Below are 27387 nucleotides of genomic sequence, written 5' to 3'. Positions count from 1 at the left end.
AGGAATGTTCCTCCCCTATAAAAACATATTGCTAGCAGGAAACAGACTAGCTGGGATTTTATTCGTTCTCCTGAATTACAGATTATGGAGGTAATCAAGACAACTGTATTTCTCTACGTATCTTGTTATTTCTTATATTTAGAAAGAAATAACAGCTCACTATTAAAGGCAGTTAACTGACCAGCCTTTCAGTCTTTTGGCCAAATCTGGTAAACAACTTTCAAATTATCGGTAGCATTAACAATGCTCATTTTAAGGTGACCATGGTAAACTCAAAAACATAATTTAAAGTATTCATGATATATTAGTCTTGTAACTATGACAACAATTTCTAGGAGCAAATAAAAAAACGATATTGTGTGTTTGAAGTGAGTAGATTCAGTCTGAGTCTCTAGAACAGTGGCTTTCAACCTTAGCTGCATGTGAGAATCACAAAGGGAACTGAGGCCCAGGCCACATCCCAGCCGAATCAAACCAGTCTTTGGAAGGTGAGACCCAGAACCCAGCATTTCTGAAAGCTTCCAAGGTGATTCCAACAAGTAAGAAGGTTAAGAACCACCACTCTAATATCCCCAAAGTATAAACCTGATTCGATATTCAACAAAGAGAAAAGACAAACACATACATGATATGGAGTAAAAAAAATAAACAGTCTGCTTTTTTTTGCAGGACAACATACACTAACTTTTTTCTAAGAGATCCTGACATACTTCAGCTCAAACAAATTAATTTTTCCACCACAAAAACAAACTTACATCAGATAAAAGAGATAAGCCACAGAACTGGGAAGAATGAAAACGCCTTTTTACAATTGATTATTGTACATAGCTGCAACTAGTCTGTAGCCTGAAATAAGTGTGAGATGAAACACTTACTTTTCCTAAGGACTTACATTTAACTCTTGTCTTTAATGAAAATAAAAGTCCAAATGGTAATGATGAAAATGCTTCACCCCTGTCAATGGGAAAACACCAAGTTTAAAAGCAAACCTCAAGAAGCCCTCCTACACATTTTATATGGCAAGAAATTTAAACTGAATCCATTTGCATAAACACTTCACAACTATATTTTTTTAAAAAACAACACAAGTTTTACATATGTTCAACTACTAATTAGCATTCAGAATGAAAGACCATACAGAAATTCAAATCCAGTCTCTCCCTTAAAGGAAGTTTCTTCTACCAGTTGAATTACCTCTTTTTTCTAAGCAGCTTTTACTTTATCATAATAGTAGTTTGCATTTATACTGTTTTGACATTTCCTAGGCTCTCTAAGAATCAGTTAATCCACCCAACACCTATGTGATGTGGATACTAATCAGTTACCCACACATTATTCTCCTTATTTCTAAGACTGTGAAAAACGTACTCATAAGCAGTTGCTGAACTGAGCCAAGGTGAATGAGACAAAAGGAGAAATATCTGAACACTTGCCAACATGCACTGTTTTGTTTTGTTTTGTTTCACTAATCTACTCCACCACAGCCAATAAAAGGAAGTTATAACATGTGAACATTTATCCCACTGTTTTTCATAACTGGGCTATCACAAAAGCTACGTAGGGAGTCCTCGCCTTCCCAAAAAAAAGTGCTGTCAAAAGAGAGCAAGTATAAAGAACTCAATTAGGAAGAGAATGTAAAAGCTGAAGAGACATGGGCAGGAGGAATTATTCAGAGCAACTTAATTAAAAGTGACTGATATTTTAAGTATTGGGAAAGAAGATTCTCATTTAAAAATTAAGCAAGAGTGCTTTAATCAAGTCTAGAAAATAGCCCCATTCTCATAAAGTCTATGTACACTTGAATTTCAAAATTTCAAGCTGTTTACCTCTGTAAGAATATAAGCTCACACAACTTCTCATTAACTTAGCACAGAACTTCTGGAAAAAAGAAGTATCTAGATACAGTCCATCTTCACACATAAAACAAAATGCACTTTATGCACCCTTTTCTACCAATGCACCTTTCCTTTGATCAGAAGAAATCAACACACAATCTTACCTTTCCTTCCAGAGGATTTCAGAACATTAATGTTACAAAACAGCTTAGTGCAAGGCATGCAAGCTAAAAACATTTAATAAGTGATCTAGTTAGGCATCAGAAAATGACTGTTTGAATACACATTTAACGAGAGTCAATGACAAAAATAAAATGCATTTTAAAGGATTTATTACATAGTTAAAGATCTATAAACATAAGGGTGGTTTTACAGCTTTTACCCAATTAAGTTCCTGAAATAAGTGTAAGACAGGTAGAAGAGAAGGTACCAATGAATGCCAATGCAGAAGATAAACGTACCTAAAGAAAACAACAGCTACACTAAAACTGACTGGCTCAGATTTGAAAGGGATATATACACACAAGATAGAAGGAAAGGCAATCTGACAAGAACAAATATAAGAGTGATGTAGAATCAAGAAAACTTAAAGACCACAGCTAGGAACAAAAAAATTAACCCCTTCACCACAAATAACATGCTAAAAGATGTCAGAGAGGGAAGCATTCGTACACTGGGAAGAAACCTGAGTAAAATGTCCTTCAAGGCTCCTTTCAAATAAAAGATTCTATTATTTTATGATTCATTTGCTCTAAGTCACAGAAAAACTTTGACATCATCTAAAAGTCATCAGAAATAAGAAAGACGCATACTAAACTGCAGAGGAGTTAACATTTAAAGTTCCTCAAAAAGCCAACTATACACAGTCCTTCATAATTAAGTACAAAATATTAATTTCCTTGTACTTCCACATCTAATTCCATAGCCATCTAACTGAAAAATTTTGACATATTCAGATACCCAATAGTGGCAATACCTCCCAACAAATATCCACAGAGCGAAGGAAGGGGCAGGCTTAGCACTTCCATCCTTAAAAAAAAAACATTTTTGATAAGTATACATAAATACTGAAATATCAGTTTGCAAAAAGTGTTTAATCTGAATTTTATGAAATTAATTTAGTCTAGAATGCCACTTTCATAAAATAAATGTATGCATAGAATCAAATTCATCTAAGTAGTTTAAAATTCATCTTTTCTATTGCTATAGGAGATAATATAAAAGAATGGCAAAATGAATAAAAAACTTTTTAAAACTTGGGTTTGAGCCATTTCCCAAGCTGTGTGACTTAAGCAAGCAAAACACAACCTAAGCCAATTTACCACTCATCTGTAAACAGGGAAAATATTGACACCTGTCTTAGAAGGCTGTAAGGATTAAATGAGATGATTCACTTAAAGTGATTAAAATTCCTGAGACAAGTAAAGTACTCATTACTTACCAATGACTAATTTAAATACCAGATATTAGCGAAATCAACTAATATACACCTGTAGCTAATTTTCCTCTTAAAGGTGAAGCCCAAGGACAATTATGTAAAAATCAGGCACAAAATAAGTATAATTTAGAAATCTAGCCCATGCAATATGACATGCTATAGAAAGAAACAAAAATAACATTAGCAAATGAGAAGATTATATCCCTAAAAAAAATTCAATGAAAGCAAATGAAAATTTTTTAGAGTTTAAAATCTATTAGCAAAGCAGCTTCCTGAAAATTAACAGCATTCTTACTCTCCATCAAAGAGAAAGAGAAAGAAAAACAAGGTGGGGGGTGGAGGGGAGACGTGTAGTAGAAAGCCATTCCAATAATATCAAGTGCAGTCATGTGCTGCATAAACATTTCAGTCAATGATGGACCACATAAATGGTGGTCCCATAAGATTAGGACCATAGAACCTGGGTGTGTAGTAGGCTACACCATCTAGGTTCGTGTAAGTACAACTCTCTGATGTTTGCACAATGAAATCACTTAACAATGCATTTCTTAGAACATATTCCTATCGTTAACCAATGCATGACTGTATATATACGCTTTAAAAAAAAAAAAAAAGACTGCATGTAAAAACTGGTGAAATCCAAATAAAGTCTAGAGCTAATTAATAGTATCATACCAATGCCAATTTCCTGGCTGTACTATAGTTTTATAAGATGTTACCATTGGAGGGAGCTGGGTAAAGGGTATACAGGAACTCTCTATACTGTATTTGTGCAACTTTCATCTGAGTCTAAAATTATTTCAAAATAAAAAGGTTTTAAAAATGCAGAAAATACACTCACAAGAAACTAGTGTAATTGAGACCAAAAACTTCCAAAATGTGAAAGAATAAACTAATAGAAATAACAAATAATAACAAAGAGAATATAAACAAAGAGAAATATGTTCCCAGATGGGGAAGTCCAAACATAACAGGTATCATTCTAATCATATTATTAATCTTAAATGGTTCGATTTATAATCCTAATGACTTTTTCTTTAACAAACTGATTCTGAGGTTCAAGTGAAATAATAAATAGACAAGTAAAGCAAAGAATCATGCAGGAAGAATTACCCTTACCAGGTACTAAAGAATATAAAGCTATAAGAATTAAAAGTAGTATAATCCTAACACAAGAATTGTTAAACAAAGCAATGCAGTAGGATGGTCCAGACACATGCCCTAGTCCCTATGTCCCCACAAATCTAAACTCTAGATGGACTGAGAAATCAAATAGTCAAAAAATAAAAGCAACAATAAAATTATGTGACAACTTATAAAATACCATTAAGGTTTCTCGCCTGACATGTAAAGAGCTTAGAATTCGCTAATGACCATCCTCACAAATAGAAAAAAGCTGAACAAACTGAAAATCAACAACTCTTCTTAGATCCACTAGAGAACTGAGGTCCAGGGTACACTGTTGCCCTGACAACCGGAGAGACAGGTGAATAGAGAGAACACAGCTCACAGGAAGCAGAGGCCTGGAGCTGGGGCCAGCAGCCCTGGAAGACTTCAAGTGTAACTGTCGAACTGCTTCAAGCTCGGCGTGGACCGGCCTGAGAGCTAAAAACCCAGGGAATGGGCAGTCTCGGGAAGGGGGACTTTCCTGAGTTTTACCTCCAAGTGCACCAACAAGGTCACACGACAAAGATCTGAGAAAATTCCCTTATACTTCCCGAATAGAGAGGTGCAGGCATTTTGACATAGCGCAGAGCTCTCTCTGTTCTCCGTGACAAAGTCCAGCCCTCAAAGGAAACTTTTATCCAAGTCTAACCAACCTGGGAGTAGCGAAACACCTAACTTCAGTCCTCTCTAGCCTGCCTGTCTCACCTAAGTGCTGAGGAGGGGAGGGCAGTGAAGCTAAAAAGCACTCAGGAGAGCTCCAGCCAAGAGACACTGACTCCCTAAAAGACTGAGACCTACTCAGAGGACTATAGAGTGCTCTCTCTCCCCCCACAACTTACCTATTCTCAATTAGGCTCCTATATGATAATAGGGTATAGCTAAAAGAACTACAAGCCTCAGGAGTTACAAGGGAAATGTAAAGACAAGGACACCAGAAGAAATTTTAGCCACTGACACCACAGTAACAGCAATCAGTAAACAGCCTAACTCCTAGCAGATAACACAAAACCTCACACTAAAGGCCTACTTACCCGAGTTCTTAACTCAATACATCATGTCCAGCTATCAATAAAAATATTACGAGGCAGGATAAAAGGTGAAAAAACAGTCTGAAGAGACAAAGAAAGTGTTAGAACCAGACTCAGATATGGCAGAAAATTACCAGACTGAGAATTTAATAACTATGATTAATATGTTAAGGGCTTTAATGGAAAAAGTGGACACCATTCAAGAACAGGTGGATAATGTAAGCAGAGTCATGGAAACTGTAAGAAAGAATCAAAAGGAAATGTCAAAAACCAATACCACTGTAACAAAAATGTAAAATGCCTTCAACGGGTTCATCAGTAGACTAGGCACAGCATGGAAAAGAATCAGTGAGCTTGAAGATATGCCAACAGAACCTTCCCAAACGGAAAAGCAAAGAGGAAAAAAGAATTAAAAAAAAACAGAACAGACTATCCAAGAACTATGGAATAATTACAAAAGGTGCAACATATACATAATGGGAATATCAGAAGAAAAAAGAGAAAAGAAGAAATATCTGAATAATGGCTGAGAATCTTCCAAAGTAAATGAGACATCAAACCACAGATCCATGTAGCTCAGAGACGATCAAGCAGAATAAATACTGAAAAAAATCTACACTTAGGCATATCAATTCAAAGTCAGAAAAATCAAAGACTGAGAAAATCTTGAAAGAAGCCAGAGAAAAAAAACACCTTATCTAAGATGAACAATGTTAAGAATTACCTTGGAATTCTCTTTAGAAACCATGCAAGCAAGAATGGACTAAAGTGAAATATTTAATGTGTTGAAAGAAAAAAAAAACACCAACCTAGATTTCTGTATCCAACCTAGATTTCTTTTTTATATATATATATATCCAGTCAGTCCTTCTGAAGATGAAGGAACTAGCTAGGATTTTTTCTTTAAAGATTGGCACCTGAGCTAACAACTATTGCCAATCTTCTTTTTCTCCTCCCCAAAGCCCCCCAATACATAGTTGTATATTCCAGTTGTGAGTGCCTCTGGTTGTGCCATGTGGGATGCCGGCTCAGCATGGCCTGATGAATGGTACCCTGACCACGCCCAGGATCCGAACCGGCAAAACCCTGGGCTGCCAAAGCAGAGTGCATGAACTTAACCACTCAGCCATGGGACCGACCCCCCTAACCTAGACTTCTGATGCTTCAAAGGTGAAGGACAAATCAAGATTTTCTCAGAGAAACAAAAATGAAGGAATGTGTCACCAGTAGACCTGCCCTGCAAGAATTGTTGAAAGAAGGTCTTCAGAGAGACAGAAAACGACATATGTCAGCAACTAGATTTACATAAAGAAAGGAAGAGCCTCACAGAAAGAATGAAGGTAAAATAAAATACCATTAAGCACATATACATTTAGATAAAAACTATATACACACATTTATTACATCTTCATTTAAATACATATATAACCAAAGGCAAAAACCTTAAAGGACGAATGATTCTGACTATATCAAAACCCAAATCTATTGTTTACATAGAAATACCATGAAACAAACTGAAAAGCCAACTACTATCTAGGGAAAATTATGACCAACAGTTAATAGTCTTAATACTTAAAAAATAATAAAATAAAAAGCATCCAGTTTGGGGAGGGAGAGAGTAAAGGACCGACTTCTCTGACTGCTGAATCTGGGAGAAGGAACTGGGCATGCTTTGTTCAGTGCCTCATAGGTTCTTTCTCAATTAGAGCCACTCTTATCTGCAGATAAACATAATTGCTGCTGCTCTATGCTGCTGGCTTAAAGGACCACATTCTGGTCTTGTAAAGAGGCCTGCAGTTCTCTAGTGCAGTGACTGGCTAGATAAATCTTAATCAAAGATGAAGTACTGGAAAAGCCATTGTGGCAACATACCTACACCAAATTTTCCAGTCCAGCTTTATCCAACCAAAACTCCGATCTCCATCTGATTTCCTTATATATTTACTCAATTTGTACAGAAGTGGGGGGGGGGGGGGGGGGAGGTATTTAATTTTCTGCTCCCCAAACCTAAGCACTTATCTCCACAATAGCCATGTTTTAAAATTTCAACGTTTCACAAAGTATTCACTACTGAAAGGGCTAGGGGGTAGTCACAGAGATAGAAATATGAAGATGTAGAGACAAATACAGATAATTTGTTTTAAAGAAAAAGAACAGTTTTATAGCACATCAGAGAGCACTTTCCTGCTTGGATTTTGAGTATCATGAGGCATCAGAAGGATGAAATCACAGATGGATTTACACTGAGAAGCTAATAAAGTGTGGCTTTAGGGCCACACACTTAGCATGGGCCCCTTCCAAAAAGTCTGAGACTTTATACTCTTTTTCTTAAAAAGGACTGCTGAAATTACAAAAGTTTGAAGCCTCACAAAACCTGGATCAACTCTAGATGAAACTCAGGATGGAAAGGAGAATAAAGCCAAATGCATTCTGGACTGGGATCTTTTAGTCCAACTAAGAAGGTTCTGAAACTCACAAGTTGTTATTAACATTCTAGAATATTACAGCTAAAAGAAACAAAATCAGTCCACGTGGTTACTTCAGAGTTTACCATAATAAAAAATTGAAACTCTATTTAAAGGAAAGACACATTTCCCCTCCTCAAAGACAGGGCTTATTATTCCACTGCTATGTTAGCTACTATGGTAGCAACCTAGGAGAATGTTTATGATCTTATGTTAAATGAAAAGATAAAATATTATAATCACTTCTATCTAAGGAACCTTTATGAAAGAACTTTGCAAAGAATAATGGTTTTTTTAGTATGTGAAATAACAAGGATTACTTTTTCTTTCCTCTTTTTCCAAATATTCTATAATTACTTTTATAATTTAATTTTTTATAATTTTAAACTATGGCTGTAAAGAAATAAAAATGACCTTGTACAATTTTAACGGTTCTGAAATCAATTCCATAAAGAGTTCCAAAATATTTTTAGCAACTGTATTTTTTTAATGTATAACTTTCTCAAGATAACTACTTTGAAAAATAATATTTTTTGTCCCACTATTCTATGAGCACACCATAATTACGTTACCTTCTTCAGAACAGTGCTCAGAAGCTTTTAAGGAAGACAGCTTCACCATACTAACTTAAACTAGATTGTTTCACTTTTCTTGCCGCCTTCTGTTTCCTCCCTTGAAAAGAGCTCCTACTTCTTATGTCTGACAGCGCATGTGCTTTTAGTAACTATCCTACTTATTTCCTATTACTAACGCTGTGCTAATATGGAATGAGGGAAAGACTGACAGGTATTACTATTTATTACATCAGTAATTTGAATTTTAGAAATCATAAATTAACATATTTGATCATGATCCTAGCCTAAAACGAATGATATGTTATGTGACTTTTGCGCATCACTCTATTTATTCAGGAATAATTTTATCCCCAGGCAAGATTTAGGTTGCTACCACTTTGACTCTAAAGTAAACGAGTATATTACATTAACTATGTGAAATTTTATGTATTATACCACGGACAACCAGAGGAATGGTTAAAAAAAAAAAAAGCAACAGCTCTCTCAAAACTCTCTTTAATTTAAGATTTGGCAATTTCATTTTAGAATTTAACATTAATCTTACAAAACTTATTTTAAATCACACTTGAAAACTGTAGCTTAGAAATGTCAACTTAATCCATATTCTTCATAGCTATTGTGGCTATGTGAATAAGTTATACTCTTTTATCAGATTTTCTTAAATTAAAAACCACCAAAGAAAAAGATCACTCCCATATCATAATTTTTTTTCTAAATAACAACAGAGTCTTAAACTGTCTGTCAAAATGCAGTTAATACTCAATATATACAGTTCTACCTTGATGGATTTAACATTGAAAACAACCTTAAATCACAATCAGAGCCTCTAGCATCATAGTAAGAACAGCATTATCACAAATCCTTTATGCTACAATACCCTAACCTCAATTCTTACGATTAGATGCCTGATCTTCTCAAACTATCCTGGTTATTACTAAATTAATACGACTTTTCCACTTCACTTTTATTCTGTGACCAAATCCAAGCATGGAATGTGCTTTCCCTGGCTCCTTAAATAAAAAGCAGCAAGTATGGGGGCGCCAGCCTGATGGCACTGCAGTTAAGTTCACACGTTCCACTTCAGCAGCCCAGGGTTCACTGGTTCAGATCCCAGGTGTGGACCTATGCACTGCTCATCAAGTCATGCTGTGGCAGGTGTCCCACATATAAAGTAGAGGAAGATAGGCATGGACATGAGCTCAGGGCCAGTCTTCCTCAGCAAAAAGAAGAGGAGTGGCAACACATATTAGCTCAGGGTTAATCTTCCTCAAAAAAAAAAAAGGAAGCAAGTATGCTATCACTCCAAAATTTGCCTCAGAGTCTGAAGTAGGGGTTATATTTCATTGCAGTTGAAAAGACATTTACAGAAATCTTCTTGGTATTTTAATACCTCAATGCCTACCAAAAGAAAAAAATGGGCTAAAAATATTAAAATGGCAGTTATTTAATATCTACACAAATATTTACCTTCTTTTCCTACCTTATTCTGCCTTTTTTACTCATTCTGTATTACATGTATAAATTTCAAAAATTTTTCAGGACAAGATAGGATTAAAATGAATAACGAAAGTGCAAAAATGTATAACAATTCAAATTAGAAAGTCAATCGCAAACTTTTAACTACATTCAACACCATTTAAGTTAAAAATCTCAAAACCTGTTATAACACACGTCACAAACAACCTCATGTATGTGAGATTATAAGTAAAACAACCTATTATTTAGAAATTTTTTAAACTACCTCTCATTTTAAAGAACATTATTGATAGAGACAGGAATATTATTTTTCCCCCATTAACTGTTTGGTCATTTCCAAAAAGTATTCATTCAGCATACTATAAATGTCCCAGACTTACTTTTATCATTTCTTTTAACATTTGAAAAGACTCCCTTCCTTACCTCTCTGCCTCATCTGTCTCACATTTCTCCTATAAGAGTCAATATTCCTAATAGTATTCAAGTAGACAGAACAAACACTCAATTTTTGCTGCTTAGGAGATTGTTGATTCACGTACGAAGAACACACAAAACGCATACTTGGTTAGACAAGTAGGTGAAAGTTTTCAAATCAAACTGGTAACTCAAGGTGCAGAAGAGTGGTGTCTTAGACATTGCTGAAATAGATAACAAAGAAAAAAGCCCACTCTTCCAATGTGATTATAAATTCAAGATGAAATCTACTTAGAAAATTATAGGGTCCCTTGATAATTTTCTTCTAGAAGGTAATTCTCCAAAGCCCCGACTGACACACACTTAAGTTTTTGGCACCCTAATGAAAACTAAGACATAGCTCCCACTTACGGGGTAATATAGTTCATACGAAGATTGGGGAAGGTTAGGTAAAATGTAAACGTTTCTTGGAGTTCTTCAATGCTGTCATTCTCAATTCTAGATTGGTAAACTCACTAAGAAATGAATTAAAACAAGTCTTAAGGGTACAGCTACAATGCAAGTAAATAAGAGCTCCCAACAAATTCAGCATTTCTTTTAAAATGTCTTCACTGCTAATTAGGAAAACCAAGAGATCGTATAAACATAAAAAGTTATTGTAACATGCAAACCAAATCACTACTCCATTCATGAAATTGTATATAGCAACTATACGTTACACTTTCAGTAGGGCTGACCAGTAGAAAGAGCGATAATATATGATGAAAATGGTGATCATTAACAGTTTATCCCACATAGTCTCTCTCTTTCTGGCCTATCAAATTCTGAATGCAGAATGGCAAATAACTGTTGATCTGAGTTAAAAAGCCTTTGAAGCTGTGTAAGATTCAATGCTGTTCTTCGAGATTCTCATAATTCTAACAACAAATCTAACAGTACAACCTATTCTATTTTATATTCGAGTGAAAAAATAAGTTGAAATTCCTAAATTAAAGGATACAGGATACATTTTTCCCCCTCTATTTAGGAATGTGACAATGAATCACTGTAGGAAAACTGACACTAAAGGAACTATCACATAAAACATTTTCCATAGTGGAGAAAGAGGCGTGGGTTCTTTCTTCACTAATTTGACTATCACTAATGCTTTAAAAAAATTACTTAGAAGCGAAGGACTTACTTTATACATTTATGTGCACATATTAACACACAAAAATCCCCATCACAATTCAAATTTAATTTGCATTTGATAAAAATCTATCCTTAAACTGCCAAGTTGGCAAGGACTAGCAGGAAAGAGTGAAGAAAGTTCAATCATGTTAAAAAGCCAGGACTTTTCAATAATTTACATGAAAGTAAATAGCTTTCTATCTTTAGGATCAGATAACATGAATTGCCAGCAACTTTTACTCCTTCCTAAGAGAGGAAAAAAATAATTAATCTGAATGTCAAATCTGTAACTCACGTAACAAAATCATTTGATTTATCTGAACACTTAGACAAGTGTGATCCCATGTGGTGGGGCACTAGGGAAAGCCTACAGCATCAAGAAATGTCAACTCTAAACTACGTCAAACCAAAAACGCAACAACTGCAAAGAGAAAGTAGATATATTATTATCACTATTAATAGCACCTTATATTTGTCGTTTCTATAGTTTACAATTTCACATTCATTATATCATTTGAAGAACAACTGATCTTTTCAATAACTCTGAGGGCAGCAGAACAAGCATCACCTATATTAAATGAAGTTATACATATAAAACATTTAAAATATGCCTATTACACGACAAGTATTCAACAATTGTTAGTTATTATTGTCTGGTACAGATGAAGGTTCAGAGGTCATGATGGCTTGGTATTGGTGGGAAAAGCAGAAAACCATTTAAGAAACATAGGTCCAATGGTAAAGAAGGAAGAGATTCAAAACAAGTAAAAGAAGAAGAAAGGGAAGTCAGAGTGGTCATGAGGAAGACTAGACAATAACTAGTCACAGGCTTCATTAGTCACAGAGTTCCAACCTAGGACAAAAGAAAAAGGGCACACAATGGCACCTCATCAATCAGACATTCCTAGACAGGCTCATTGCAAGTCAGAGACTATGGCTAACAATTCCCAGGTTCAAGAGCCAAAGACACACATACCTTTTGCTTTACTAGCTGAGAATCCTATTTTGATAAAATATCAAATACTAAAATATCATCAGAAGTTTGCTTTTTTGTTTTAACCTTCAAAACATGAAAGGAAGATAAATTCATGTTCTAGAGGATAAGGGTGAGCAGTTTTATTCTATCCGATTTAACAAAACGAAGAAGCTGTCTAACAAAATATACCTTAAGATCATGTCAAGCCAGTCTTTCCAATTAGCTTTTCTATGAAGAAAACAACAGAGCTGAGTTGGTTTTCTGCCAAACGTGTACAACACACCGGGAATACACAACATTTTATTAAAGAGATGGATGCGTTTTCTTAAAAAGCAATAAAATTATGATGAAATAAAAAAATGCCATCAATTGGAGGCAGCTTCCTAACATCCAAATACAAAATAATCATAAATTTCAGTAATATTTGATCAAGAATCTAAGTGTCAAAACTGACTGCTGAAGTCGTTTCAGTTTGACAAGAAGAAAGCTTAAAGAACTAAGTCAAATGCAAGGTTGAGGAAGGATTTTATTTTAATCCAACAACTCAATTTCTTCAAACCTCCAACATTCCTCCCTATATTCAAAACATATTTCTTATCACTGAATACTTAAAATATTGTCATTTTACATCACACCTTGGATACTGAAAGAACCATAGATAACCCTAATTAATCACCAAGCTCTTCAAGAAAACAAAAATAGGGTAAAATTTATAACTCTTTATTGAAGACCAAATAAAAATTCATTTTTGCAGCAGGATTTTAGTTATGATGTTTATGCTGTGCAGCTAGATTTTTTTTAAAGACTTCATTTTTTTTAAAAAAAGCTACTATTAACTAAAACCTCAAGTATACTGCAACAGGCATTATTTTGAAAACACAAGAGCATCAGAGAACTTAAAGAAGTCATTGTCTAAAGACAAGTATGGAGACTCGGCTACCAACATCTACCTTCTGACTTATTTACCAGAAAAAAATAAACTGGATTGATCAGCCCATTTCCTATACTGTTTTGCTTCAAAGCATAAACGGAATACATGCTAGGAATAGGTTATCGATGAACCAATAACATCTCTAAATTACATTCATTAAGCCCAACTCAAGCATAATTTATAATTAGAAATATGCCAAGAGCTAGTCTGTAACCACACAGCCACTTAGCCTCAAATCCATAACCATGCTGAGCAAAACTTTATGGTGTTTTCCAACAGAGTTCCTCTCTCCCAGCCCAGACAACATCCAATGATTCTCTAAACTCATCTCTGTATGCTTAATTGTACAAATCACTTATTTCCAGCTATGTCACAAACTGAGGAATAAATAAGGGAAATATATAAGGTGATACTAATGGATGATTCCTAAATTCTACTGGAATTTAGGAAAATAGGCAATATTTTCCCTCTAAAGCCAGTTTTAAATTGTTACACAAGTACCAAATCAATGTGCAATTTTTCAAACCACCATCTTCCAAATGGAGAATCCAACAATTTCAGTTAAAAAATACTCTCCTTGACACTTCACAGTACCCATAGGTTCAGTACAACCTAACTACCTTTAGCAAGAATTATATCATGTAAAGTTGAAGATCTAGTAACTATAATAATAATGTTCACCTTCAGATAAACTAGGTGTATTTTCTGTAGATACAATGTAATTAATATAACTACTACTGGCACCATGATCTCTTACGATTCCCTTCTGTACCACTTAGCTTGGAATAGGGGTATTACACAAGGAATACAGGAAAGAAGCCTCTAAAGAGGACTATCCATCACCCACACCCAGCAAGGATGTGATCAACCAGCTCAAGAATCATACTAACAGGAAAAGCAGAAACCTCTTCTGAAGCCAGATACTTCATGGCAGTCAGAATGAGTGTCCATCTTGAACTCAGCTGCATCTGAAGAGATGCAATAAGGACTGGTTTCTTGAAGTCAGAATAAAATTAGTAACATGCAAAAGAATTTTAATTGACTAAAGTCCACTTGAAACTCCATGGGAAAGGAAGGAGGTGCGGCTATTACGAATAAGACTTTCCTCTAACTTTTAGCAAACAATTTACTAAGGCTCTCTGCTCAACACGATGCTAGAGATTATGAGGAAATAGAGAAGGATAAAACACCATTTCTTCCCTGAGTTTACAAAATTAGTTTTGTCAAGTCTAATTCAAATTATCCAACTTCACTTCTTTAGCCTAAGTCAACCTGGGGATACACAATCAAAGATAACTAGGTCACCTGGCTTCCATTTCCAGCTAAGATGGAGTAACAGGGGATTTATCCTCCTGCCCACAACTGAAAAATAACAGATAAAATATATAACAACTGTTTTCAGACACTGGACATTAGACCAAAAATCAGCTGATCCCTGAAAGAGAGAAAGGAAATGAGGTGAGTCATGTGACTGCCTGAATAGAGTTTCCAGGCTACAGCACAGAGAGAGAGAACTCAGACGGGGCTCAAGTCTCCTTGAATTAAGAAGCCAGAAGTGGGAGTTCAGGGAGGCCAAGGCAGCTGGAGTTGCTGGGCAGAATGCGAAAGAGGACACAGTTGCAAAAAAGAGAATTTTCAGCAGAGATCAGTGCCTATGTGTCAAGAAACTAAGGCCACCCAAAACGGGCAGGAGGAACAATCTCTGCAGTTCACTCAAACACCATCCCCACCAGCCAAAGTGGAAAAACCTTGTAACACACAGGGCATTGGGCAAAGCACTCTGAAAGGAACTGCAAAGGTACTGCCTCAGCAGTGGAGCAAAATTAATCTCAACTAAAGCCTATTCTGGCCCCATCTGACAACTTAAAAGCAAACCTCGAAAGGATCAAACTGTTTTTAGGTAACCCGAATGTGTCCCAAAACAAAGCTTAAGAATATTTATATGTATATGAAAATACCTAGGACCTAACAGGGTATAATTCATAATGTCTGGCATCAAATTACAAATTACCAGGCACGTAAAGAAGCAGGAAAATATCCATATTGAAGAGAAAAGCAAATTAACAAACAGCAACCCAGAAATGACACAGACGAGAAAATTAGTAGACAGGACATCAAAGAGTTATTATAACAATATTCCATTTGTTCAAGAACATAAAGGAAAGTAAGGGCATGTTAAGGAGAGGAAATGGAAGGTTTTTTAAGAATCCAAAATGAATTCTAAAAATGGGGAAAAAAATGCCTGAGGTTAAACAAACACTGGATGGAATTAAAAGCAGATTACACATTATAGAACAACAGATTACCAAACTGAAGACATAGGAGTAAAAACTATCTCAAACAATACAAAAAGTAAAAAGACTAGGAAAAATGAACTAAACATCAATGAACTATGGGACAACTTATGTAGCCAATATATGTGTAATCTGAGTCTCTGAAGGAGAGGAAAAAGGATACATAAAAACTATTTGAAGGAAAAATGACCCAAAATTTCCAAATTTAATGAAAACTATAAACCTACAAGTCCAAGAAGCTCAACCAACCTCAAGCACAGGAAACATGAAGAAAAACACAGCAGGGCCAATCATAATTAAATTACTGAAAATCTAGGGAAAACTTAAAAGCAGTCAAAGAACAAAAAAGACATTATGTACAGCTGAACAAATACAAGAATAATGGCAGCCTTCTCATCAGAAACAATCCAAGCCAAAAGACGATGGAGCGACATTTTTAAACTACTGAAAGAAAAAATGTCAACCTAAAATCCTATACCCAGCAAAAATATCTTTCAAATGCTAAGGCAAATAAAAACTTTTGCAGACATGCGAAAGTGAAAAGAATTCATCACCAGGAGACTTTAAGTATAAGCAATTTTTTAAAAAATTCTTCAGGATGAAGGAAGATGAATCAGATGGAAATCTGCATCTATATCTGCAAAGGAATGAAGAGCACTGGATATGGAAAATGTATGAATAAATATAAAATACTTAAAATTTTTTTTAATCTCTTTAAAAGATAACTGATTGCTTAAAACAAAAATAATAATGTATTGTAGGACTTATATGTTGAAGTAAAATGTATAATAATAATAGCAAAAAACCAGGAGAGAGGACATAGAAGTACAAAGATTAAGGTTGTTATACTATACATGAAGCAGTATAATGTGTACCATAAACCCTAAAACAACCACTAAAAAAACACAAAAAAGAGCATTGCTAATAAGTCATCAGATGAGATAAAACAGAATGAAAAATACTCAGTTAAGCCTCAAGAAGGCAGAAAAAGAGAAAAAAAGGGGAACAGGTAATAAATGGAACAAATAGTAACTCAGAGATTTAAACCCAACCATATCACTAATTACACTAAAAGTAAATGCTCTAAATGCTCCCATTTACAAGGGAGTTGTAAAATTGGATGCAAGCCCCAACTACAAGCTATCTACAAGAAATCCACTTTAAATAAAAAGATACAAACAGGTTAATTCTTAAAAGACTAGGAAAAGATATACGATGCTGACACTAATCAAAAGAAAACTAGGGGCCGGCCCCATGGCCTAGTGGTTGAGTTCAGCAGGCTCCACCTCAGCGGCCCAGCTTTGCCAGTTCGGATCCTGGGCAAGGACCTATAACACTCGTCAGCCATGCTGTGCTAGCAACCCACATACAAAACAGAGGAAGACTGGGGCTGGCCCGGTGCCCGGTGGTTAAGTTCTCATGCTCCACTTCAGTGGCCCAGGGATGTACCAGTTCGGATCCTGGGAGCAGATCTAGCACTGCTCATCAAGCCATGCTGAGGCGGCATCCCACATAGCAGAACTAGAAGGACCTACAACCAGAATATACAACTATTTACTGGGGAGCTTTGGGGAGGAGAAGAAGAAAAAAAAAAGATGATTGGCAACATATGTTAACTCAGGTGCCAAACTATTAAAAAAAAAAAAAAAAAGAGGAAGATTGGCACAGCTGTTAGCTCAGGGCTAATTTTCCTTAAGCAAAACAAGAGGAAGATTGCAACAGATGTTAGCTCACAGCTAATCTTCCTCAGCAAAAAAAGAAAAGAAAAGAAAAAGAAGAAAACTAAAGTGCCTATATTAATATCAGACCAAGCAGGGTTCAGAGCAAAGAATATTACCAAGGAGAAGGAGGATCATTTCATAATGAAAAAAGGGTTAATTAATCAAGTAGACATGACATGCACCTAATGACAGTACTTCAAAATACATGAAGCAAAAAAGTAACAGAACTTCAAGGAGAAATAGACAAATCCACAATTATCATCAGAAACTTCAAAACCCCTCTCTCTATAATTGATGGAATAAGTAGGCAGAAAGAAAATCAAGGATATAGAAGACTGGAACAACTTTATCAACCAACTGGACCTAATTAACATTCACAGCATACTCTACACTATAACAACAGAATATACATTCTTCACGTTCACACAGAACATTTACCAAGACATTTATATTCTGTGTCATAAAACAAGTCTAAATAAATTTTAAGATTGATTCAGAAGGGTTCAAAAAATTCAAATGTATGTTCCCCTCTTCCATGGTACAGCTGTAAGTGGCGAGTGCCAGCTAAAAACCCCACGTCCCAGCCTCATTCCTCTTACATATACACGGTTACTAGTCCTCACCAATAATGTGAGGGTAAAAGAAGCCAAAGAAATTTAGAAGGGGGGACCTCCTGACCCCTCTCGTGCCTCTTCCCAGGCTGACAAGTAGAGAACTCCAAAGCCTGAAACAATGGCAGAACTACATGACAGAAGGCACTCAAGACCCTGAATCACCCATGTAGAGGAAAACCATCCACCAAAACATCACCTAATGCATGAATGAACAAAGTCATGTATTGTGTTTAGTCAGTTAAGATTGTGGACTTTGTTTTAAAAGCAAGTAGCAATACTCCAATCAGGAATCTTCTAAAGAGTTTTATGCAGAGGAGGGTCATGATTTGATTTACATTTTAAAAGGATCACTCTAGCTGTTATATTAAGAATAGTCTGTAGGGAGGCAAGTGTGGAATCAGACAGACTAGTTAAAACATGGCAGTAATCCAGGGAAGAGATGATGGTATCTTGAATTAGGGGGATAACAGCGAAAGTGTTGAGTAGTAGTCATATTCTAGAAATATTTTGAAAGTAAAGCTAACAAGATTTTTCTGACAGATTAGATGCAGAATGCGAGAAAAAGAAAAGTCAAGTAAAACCCTAGCAACTGGAAGAATGGAGCTGCTACCAACTGAGATGGGGAAGGTCAGAAATAAAATGGGTTACGGTCGGGTGGGGTGAAGCAGTGGACAGAGATATCAGGACATCCATTTTAGACTACTGAGTTTGAGAAGTCTATTAATTACTCAAAGAAAATTTCAAAGGGGCAACAAATTACATGAACCTGATGTTTAGGAAATGGATCTGAATTAGAAATATATTTTTGGAAGTTGTCAGCACATAAAATCACCAACTAAGAGAGAGCAAATAGAGAAGAGTTCCAAGAACTGAGCCCTGGGGTGTTCTTGTGTTAACAGGTTGAGGAGAAAAGGAGAATCTAACACAGCAGACAGAGAAGCGACCAGTGAGGTGGAAGAAAACCAAGAGTATGTTATCTTGGAAGCCAAGTAAAGAAGTCTATTAAAAAAATGGAAGTGATCAATTGTGTCAGAGTCTGCTGATAGGTCAAGCAAGATGAAGATCAAAAATTGACTATAGGATTTAGGGAAGTTACTGGTGACTTTGGCAATTAGAGACAGCGAGAACAGACAATTTTTTGGAGTTTTACTGCAAAGGGAAGCTGAAATATGGGACCAAGCTTGGCTAAGAAAGGAGTCAAGAGAAACTACCGTTCTGTTTTTCGGTTGGGAGAAATAATAGCATGTTCATATGCTAATGAGAATAATCCAGCAGAAAGAGAGAAAATGATGATTATAGGAGAATGAGGGAAAACTCATGGAAGCATGTTTTTTAAGTAGGTGAAGGAATAGGATCAGGTGCACAAGTAGCCCAATAGGCAGTTAATCTACAGTTAACAGGCAGGAAGGCAGAGTACATGAACGCAGCTACTAGGAGACGAGTAGATAACTGTAAATAATTAGGCTATAGTGAAGCATGATTATAAAGTTCATGTATAAGTACATCCCTCAAAAGCAGTCTTTCTGGAGAGCAGTGTTTGAGTATTATTATCTCAATTTCACTGACTGCCAAAAGCTATTACAAGGCTTAACAGAGTAGTGGTAGAGAGACTTCCTAGGATGCTCTTAACTGAGATCAACTGTTTCAGGTGACTACACCATGACACTAGACATCCTATCCAGGACTCTTAAGTGAGGCACCAACTAGCAATTCTAGAGTGACTGCATTCCAGTTAATCCAAAGTCCTCTAAACAGTAGCTACTGTGAGGTTTCCAAACAACTTCAGAAGCAGAGAAATTTATCATTCTTGGGAACATTTTACAGGTATTGTTTTATGGTTTTAAGCACTTAGAAATAAGTACCAAATTCCAAAGCGCAGTCTCAACCTTGGCCCTGGAGTTAGTTTACTAGTTTAGGAGCATTTCAAGAACATAGTAACATAATTTTCACCAATGTAACGGCTACATAATACATTCTGAGTTACTGTCCTCATTTAAAAGATTATGTCCTAATGCATTCATAAACTTACGTAGTGGTGTTATAAGCAGATCAACAACAAATATTATTTTAAATTCTTAGGCCCCATATAAACAATAAAATTATCAATCACATAATTCTAACATTTATGTAATAAAGGCTTCATTGCAGTGTTCTATCAGTCAGCAATAGTAACAGGTGTGCTCTTGAGAATCAGAAAGAACTACTTTGTAAAAGCAACAAATTCTGACATGCACAGTTCTAAGTAACGAGCTAAGTAACTAAGTAGTACGCTAAGTAACAGTTTTCATTTTGACTTCATGTCATCTTCCAAATCCCATTAGGAAAATTAAGTATACATTTTAATAAAATGAAGTTTTTTCACCATAACACCCCAGAGAAATTTTTCATAATTAATGTGCTTATATCCTAAATGTAACTCACAAACTGCAAGTTCTAATATGTTCATAATAAAAATAAAGAACACACTGACTCGATTAAATATAAACCATCTACTAAAAATCAGTGACTCTTACCATTAGGAATCACATAATCCTCTGCAAATCTGATGAAAGCTATGCATAAAATTTCAGGGAATTTACGGATGCTTCAAAGCCTATATACGAGTCCCTGAGGTTTCAAGAATCTCTGTTTAGTGGAAAAGAAAGGAGTCCAAAATTGATCCAAAAACATAAGAAAACCTAATATAAGAATGAAAGAAGAAGTGCAACATACAGTGAGAAGAACTGATTATTTATTAATATAATATTTGCCATAAGTGTCTATTCACTGAGAGAAATTACAATAAATCTTTATAACTATATGAATGCTTTAAAGAGCTAAATGCAAAAAAATAAAAATTATAAAATACTCTAACAAAATATAGAGAATGTACATAATCTTGGCTGGGGGAAGTCTTCTTAAGCAACATAAGAGACCTACTTACCTAAATTGATAGATGTGACTGCTTAAATTTTATAACATCTATGTAAGCAAAAATACACCATAAAGTCAAGGGTCATGACATATTTGGAGAAAAAGAGATATAAGACATATGACAGATAAAGGATTAGCATTTCTAAGATTTTTTTAAGAACTAAAAATTGCTAACATAAGCCACCCAATAGACAAATAAAAATGAACACGTACACAATGCCAACCTAATTATAAGTTGAGGAAATATAAATTAATGCGATAACATTTCATTTCACAGTTTCAGACTGGCAAAAATTAAAAGCTGACAGACAGCATTCAGTGTTCGTGACTGTGTGTGTTGGCAATGTAGATTACAGGAACCTTTAAGAAAATAAATTCTTTGGAAAATAAGATATTTTAAAATCTGTTAAATTATAAAATACATTTATCTTTCGTCCCAGCAATCCCACAGACAGGAGAATTTATCCTAGTGAAAAATGACACCAACACATAGGAGTTAAATGGACATATAAAGGTGTTTCTTGTAACATTGTTTATAATACCAAGAAAGAAAGGAAATGGCAAAAAAAAAAGTGGTGGGAGGGACAAATTGAATCCATTATTGGCATAAAGGCTTAATAATTTATGATACAAGCATACTATGGACTATTATACAGCTATTAGAAGTCAAATTTATATGTATTGACCTGGAAAGATGTCTATGGTATTAAATGAAAAGAAATCAAGATAAGGAGTAACATGTATACTATGATCCCATATTTGTTTAAAAAAAAGAAAACTGTATTATGTGATATTGGGTTTTTTAGGAACCCCTGTTTATATACTTAATTTCCCAAGTGGTCAATGAATACACCTAAGTTTTTAATACATATATAGCTCTATTAGAGATCTCACCATCAAAATACTCTCAAATCAAGGTACATACAGGCATTATTAGACAATACAATCCTTTGGACTCTTCTACAATAGAAAAAATAAACAATAAAAACTACTTTTAAAAGAGAAATCTTGAACAGTTTTTCTAATGCCAAAATAAAAATGCTTTTTAATGCTGTAACTTTACACTTACAGAAAACACAGAAAACACAGATTTTTTTTTTCCTGTAGCAGAAATAAGCTATCTATTTCATCCGTTTCATTGGGTAATGTAATTATATTCATTATACAGATATAAACAAGGGGCAAACATTACACTAAACCAATTCCTTTGTGTCAGAAATTGAATTTTCTCAAAATGATATTCATTCTTAGCAATAAATGCAATTAAACATTGGTATTACAGTTTAAAAATTCTATTCAAACTGCTAAATCTTAGAGTAATGTCAATATAAAGTCCTAAGCAGCCTGGTATAATTAAAGGAGACTTGATTTGGAATCAGACATACCTGGGTTCCAATCCTGGCTCTGCACTTACTTTGTAGTCAAGTTATATAACCTTTGAGCCTGTTCCCACATTTGTAAAAATGGCTTTCTGGGGCTAGCCAGGTGTTTTAGTGGTTAAGTCTGCACGCTCTGGTTCAGCAGCCCGGGATTCACAAGTTCAGACCCCGGGCCCGACCTAGCACCACATGTCAAGCCACACTGTGGCGGCATCCCATATAAAATAAAGATTGGCATAGATGTTAGCTCAGGGTCAACCTTCCTTACACACACACACACACACACACACACACACACACACAAAGGCCTTCTATGGTGGTGTGCTGTTGGAAGATTAAATAAGAATATTACACATGAAAGTGCCTAGTACAGCATCTGGTTGTCAAACTATGCCTTCCTCTGCCTTCCTTTCCTAAGGAACATTACTAACTCGCAACCCCTGTTTTAGTAATGCTTTTTATGACTTTTTTTTTTTTAAGTCAAGAGATGGCTGATAGAGTTAAACATTTTATTTGCCACGTTTTTGCATCTCTAGAGAATTATTAGTTCCTTCAAGTGTTTTGTACTTGAGGCTCCTTTTCCTGGCTCATTTTTGGGAATTATTTACACTAGTCTGATCCAAATTTACTATTTCTGATGGAATTCAAAGATTTCTTTCTTGTAAAAAATCATACACAAAAAAACACGTTATTTTCTACCTGTGGCTTTCTACGTCTTCAGATAACTCTGTTTTTCCAATCATTCAGGTTGTGTCTACAGAAACCACTTGCAAGTATTATGAAAAAAACGTTAGGCAACAAAAGAAAATAAAAAACTTAAGTTATCCTAAACCACTGTAATGTGTCTAAGAAATCCAAATAGCAATACAACAAAGTACAAATTTTAATTTTAATATAACTTTCAAATTTCTCTAAGAGAAATCATTTTTTTTCTGTAAAGCTGGAGCATTGAGGCCAGAATATGACCCTGAATGCTGCTAAAGGGATCCAAACAAAAGAAAAAGCATATTAGCCAAGCTTCAATATTTAAAGTGAATACTTCTCCACCATACAAGACACACACTAATAAAACCCAGCTGTTTGTAATATCACAATTATTTTCTGATACATTTTTCCTAAACATCAATCATCACCCACAGCAGCATCTAGCTGTTACTTCTCAGTCTAAATTATACTGCTGATATTTTACTGCTTGCTTCTCAAAAAGGATTCAAGACGATGATGCTGAGGTGCAAGCGTATGCATAAAAACACTTCACATTACTTTTCCACATGCAAACTATAGCCACTTGAGCTGATTTTTAAGTGCCATGTGCATTTTAAAACCAAAATGTATTGCTGACATTCTTTTAACGCTCCTTCCCTATCCCAAACCCTTACTATTCTGAAAGTACCTATTACCTGAGCATTTTTCTGGTCTTTCACAACTTCACACTTCAACTTTTTGTACTTCAGACCTCTTCTCCCACTAAAGTAAGCACTGTTAACTCCTTAAGGTACTTAACCACATGGCTAAATTTGATAATCTTACTTTTCCTTTCTTAAACTTAAATCTCACTATAATTCCAAGTCAGCCTTCCCTCCTCTTCTGGATTCACTACATCAACACTGCCGCGAAGCAACATACATATACATCCGTATTCTTAAGCCCAAAATATGAATCAGTTTAGCGCCACCAGAAAAGAAAATTTAACGCCTGGATGCCTCGTTTCAGTACCTCGTTGAAGCCTTTTATTTGCTTTCCTGTCCTACCTGGGCAGCCTATTGCTCCCGTCCGTTGTGCGGTCCCTTGCTGCCCCCAGGACAAGCGTGCAACTCACTACAGTGTATTTTTTTTTTTACTCACCATCATTCCCAGTATCTCTCTCCATTTCGGCGCATCTACCCCTTCGTGAATCTCCCCAACCCCAAAAGATTCTGTATCCAGGTGCCCAAATCTCAAATTAGAATACCCCCGGCCTGACATTGCCGGGGATTTCTGGGCGACTTCTAAGAGAACGCGAAAGGCACTCCCAGCCGAGTTCCGTCTTTTCTCGCTCCCTCTCGGTGGAAAGCCTACTTCGGGGCAACCCTTCGGCGCTGCGAAGCCCAAGCATGCAACCTCTGCCCCGTGACCTCAAGAGCCCAGCACGCCACTCAAGCTTAATTCACACCATTGTCGGAGCTTGTGCTCTCCATGCCCCCGGTCCCAGCTCTCTTTGCAGCCTCTTTCTGGCTCCTGCCCTCAAGCCAGACCCCAGGCTAGATGAACGCCCACTTGCTCCGGTTGCAATACCCCCTGGCCCGGCCCCCTTCCACGCCACTCAGCCCACAGGAGCTCCTCTCCTCACCTAGCTTCGACCGGGACTCCTCCAGCTTCTGGATTTGGTTCTCCAAGAAGAGCATCGCCACCGCGAAGGCCACCACCGCCAGCAGCTGCAACTTAGGCGGCATCATAATCCTGAGGAGCCCCATGAAACCCGCTGCTCGGGATCAAGACATACCGCGGGGGGCGGGGAGCGGGGCCCCGGAGGCGAGGGAGACGCCGGGAGGAGCCCACCGAGCCGGGAGAGAGGCAAGAGGAGCGCAACAGCGAGAGAACCACCGCAGCGACCCCCCTTCTCCCCTCCCCGGTCCCCCGCCCCCAGGCGCCAACACCGACGCCGCCGGTGCCCGCTTCTCCTTGGCCGACTCAACGACCGCCCTCTCCAAAAGCCCGCGCAGCAAAAGCGGCTGCCGGGCTCTCGCCTCCCTCTGCTACCTCAGTCCCCGACCCCCGCGCCTGCCTGCCCGCCCGCCTCCCTCTCTTCCTTCCTTCCCTCCCTCCTTTGCTCGCGGCCGCGCGCTCCTCCGCCAGCGCTGCGGCTGCGGCTGCGCCGCCCTCAGCCCCGCCCCCGCCCAGCCCCCTCCGCCACCACGCGCACGCATCTACGTACGCTGCTCGGCAACCAGAAGCTCCGCCCCCTGCTCCTGTTCAGTTCTGCTTATTGGACCGGAGAAGCCAAGCGCTTCGCTCTCGGTTAGTGTTACGGTTGGTTTCCTGCGCCCTAGGTGTCAACCAAGACGGCATTCGATTGGGTGAACTTGGAGAAGGAGGCCGGCCGAAACTGACGAGGGCGGGGCTTCTTGGCGGCTTGATGAAATGTCGCGAATGAAAGGAAGGAGCCCAAAGAAGCACAGATTTGGGGAGTTTAGGAAATTGCCTGATATGGGTTATGGAAAGGACCTAGCGACGTTACATTTATGTCAAATGTAAAGATATTTGATCACCTTTAAGCTTCCAGATGCCGTTGGGTAATACCTGTCTCTGCAGAATAAGAGACTTGATAGCAACGGCCTTTAGCAGCCTGTTTTGGATCAGGCTTTGGAGTGGACGCCCTTAGCTGAGGGGTCCTCTGGGCAACCAGAGACCTACGGAAGATGGTAACGATGGCCGCTCGGCCGGGTGGCTGGCTTGGGCCGGCGTTTGCGCTTCGGATGTTGTTGGCGACTGTACTTCAAGCGGTGAGTGGAGATCCCCTCGGCTGCAGCCCCAGGGCGAGTGGGAGGGAGTGCGCCGAGGAAGACGGAACCACGCTTGAAAAGGGCGGGAGGACTGGGCTTCTTTAGCGACCGGAAAGTGACGTGGCTTCATTCCTCTTTTGTATCCTTCCCCGCCCCGGGTTTCTAGGGGTTCTTTCTCCTGTCTTCAGACTATCTCGAGTACTTCTCTTGTAGAGCTTTAGCTGAAAACAATCTGTAAATCACACGGTGAAAAGAAAAGGCAATACATCCTGGAAAGGAATGAATATTGTTTTCAAACGGGCAGAAACACAAGGGACTACCGTTCCTTGTGACAGGGCTCCCAGATCATAGAGGAAAACCCTCAAGTCTTTGATCCAGGGCACACTGCCTGTTTACTTCCTTCTCTCAGTTGTTAGTGGTCTCTCTGATTCACTGTTAGACAGCGTTTTCCCTCCGTTCTTTGGCATTCACGTACCGCTGGGTGCACTTCCGTGCTATTTGTTGTTTTAAACAACGTTGTTGCCATTAAAGAAGTTACTCTGTATAATAGAGCATGATTTATTTTTGAAATTGTTTCCTAAAATGATAGCCTTCACCTCGTTTAAAATCTCGTTTAAAATCGGGTAGTGTTAAGCAAGTTTTTTATTTCGTTTTTCTCCATTAAGAGAAAAAAATGCGTTCTTAATCTTTGAATGGGGGAGAGGCTAATTTTGGCTTAGTTTCCTATTCACTCAGGAACGACTTAATCTTGGTTAATTCCTCCTAAGAAGTTTACAATCCATGTTTTGCTGTGTGAATAATAAAACTTTTTTTAATAGACACTGTCCTTTTACAAGTTTTTTTTTTAATCAGCTTAATTCTTCAGGTATTCCCTTTCTGATCCTGCTGAAAGTTTTCTCCTAGGAGACCTGGTTTAATTGATTTATTCAGGGTGTGGGGGAGTTATGGCCTATACTGAAGGCCTCTATAAACACCTCTGCTTTACTTTCATCAAGGGGTTTGAAGATCCTACCTGTATGCTTTGCAACCATACTTAAAGGTGGATTCTTCATTTCTCTCATTAGCACTACGGTACTCTATTATCCAGGCATTTGATGCCTTAGAAATTACTGGAAAACCCCTCTCTAAACTCAAGATTTTTTTTGCCAGTCTTAGGTAATTTGAGTTCACCACCATGCAAAGAGAAAAAGGACTAACATTTCAAGTTGCCTTGTCCTTATTTCCCTATCTCTTTGACTGTTGTTTCATTGTTTATGGAGGGTAACCATCCCAAAGTTTAATGGCTTAAAATAACAACAATATCTCATAGTTGTGTGGGTCTGAGCAGTTCCTCTGTTGATTTCCTCTGGCTTCATTTATGCAGCTGTGTTGAGCTAGTAGGTCAACTGGACCCAAAAGTCCAAAATGGATTCATTCTTAGGTAGTGCTGTCAACTAGGACGACATGGTCCTCCTCTATGTGACCTCTCATCCTCCAATAGGTCAGACCAGCTTCTTTTCATGACAGTCT

The 27387-nt window shown here is 37.2% G+C and overlaps 2 protein-coding genes across 3 annotated transcripts in view; one reads left to right on the top strand and one right to left on the bottom strand.

Moving 5' to 3' along the window:
- The window catches only part of HS2ST1 (heparan sulfate 2-O-sulfotransferase 1), a 166530-nt gene extending 141333 nt beyond the window's left edge, over positions 1-25197 (bottom strand). Inside the window, exon 1 of one of the 2 annotated variants that reach the window (XM_046645705.1) lies at positions 24726-25197. In XM_046645705.1, the coding sequence (XP_046501661.1) occupies positions 24726-24849 (124 nt within the window). In that variant the 5' untranslated portion in view covers positions 24850-25197. The remainder of the gene's footprint in view (positions 1-24725) is intronic. The other variant, XM_046645706.1, reaches the window with a different exon arrangement.
- Positions 25198-25557: 360 nt separating this feature from the next.
- Positions 25558-27387, top strand: part of SELENOF (selenoprotein F) — a 37066-nt gene continuing 35236 nt past the window's right edge. The window contains exon 1 of the mRNA XM_046645762.1: positions 25558-25878. Within this exon, the coding sequence (XP_046501718.1) occupies positions 25795-25878 (84 nt within the window). The 5' untranslated portion in view covers positions 25558-25794. The remainder of the gene's footprint in view (positions 25879-27387) is intronic.

The sequence above is a fragment of the Equus quagga genome, chromosome 18 (genome assembly GCF_021613505.1).
Source record: "Equus quagga isolate Etosha38 chromosome 18, UCLA_HA_Equagga_1.0, whole genome shotgun sequence".
Lineage (NCBI taxonomy): Eukaryota > Metazoa > Chordata > Mammalia > Perissodactyla > Equidae > Equus > Equus quagga.
Note: the sequence above shows the minus strand (reverse complement) of the source record. Positions and strands in the feature narration are given on the sequence as shown.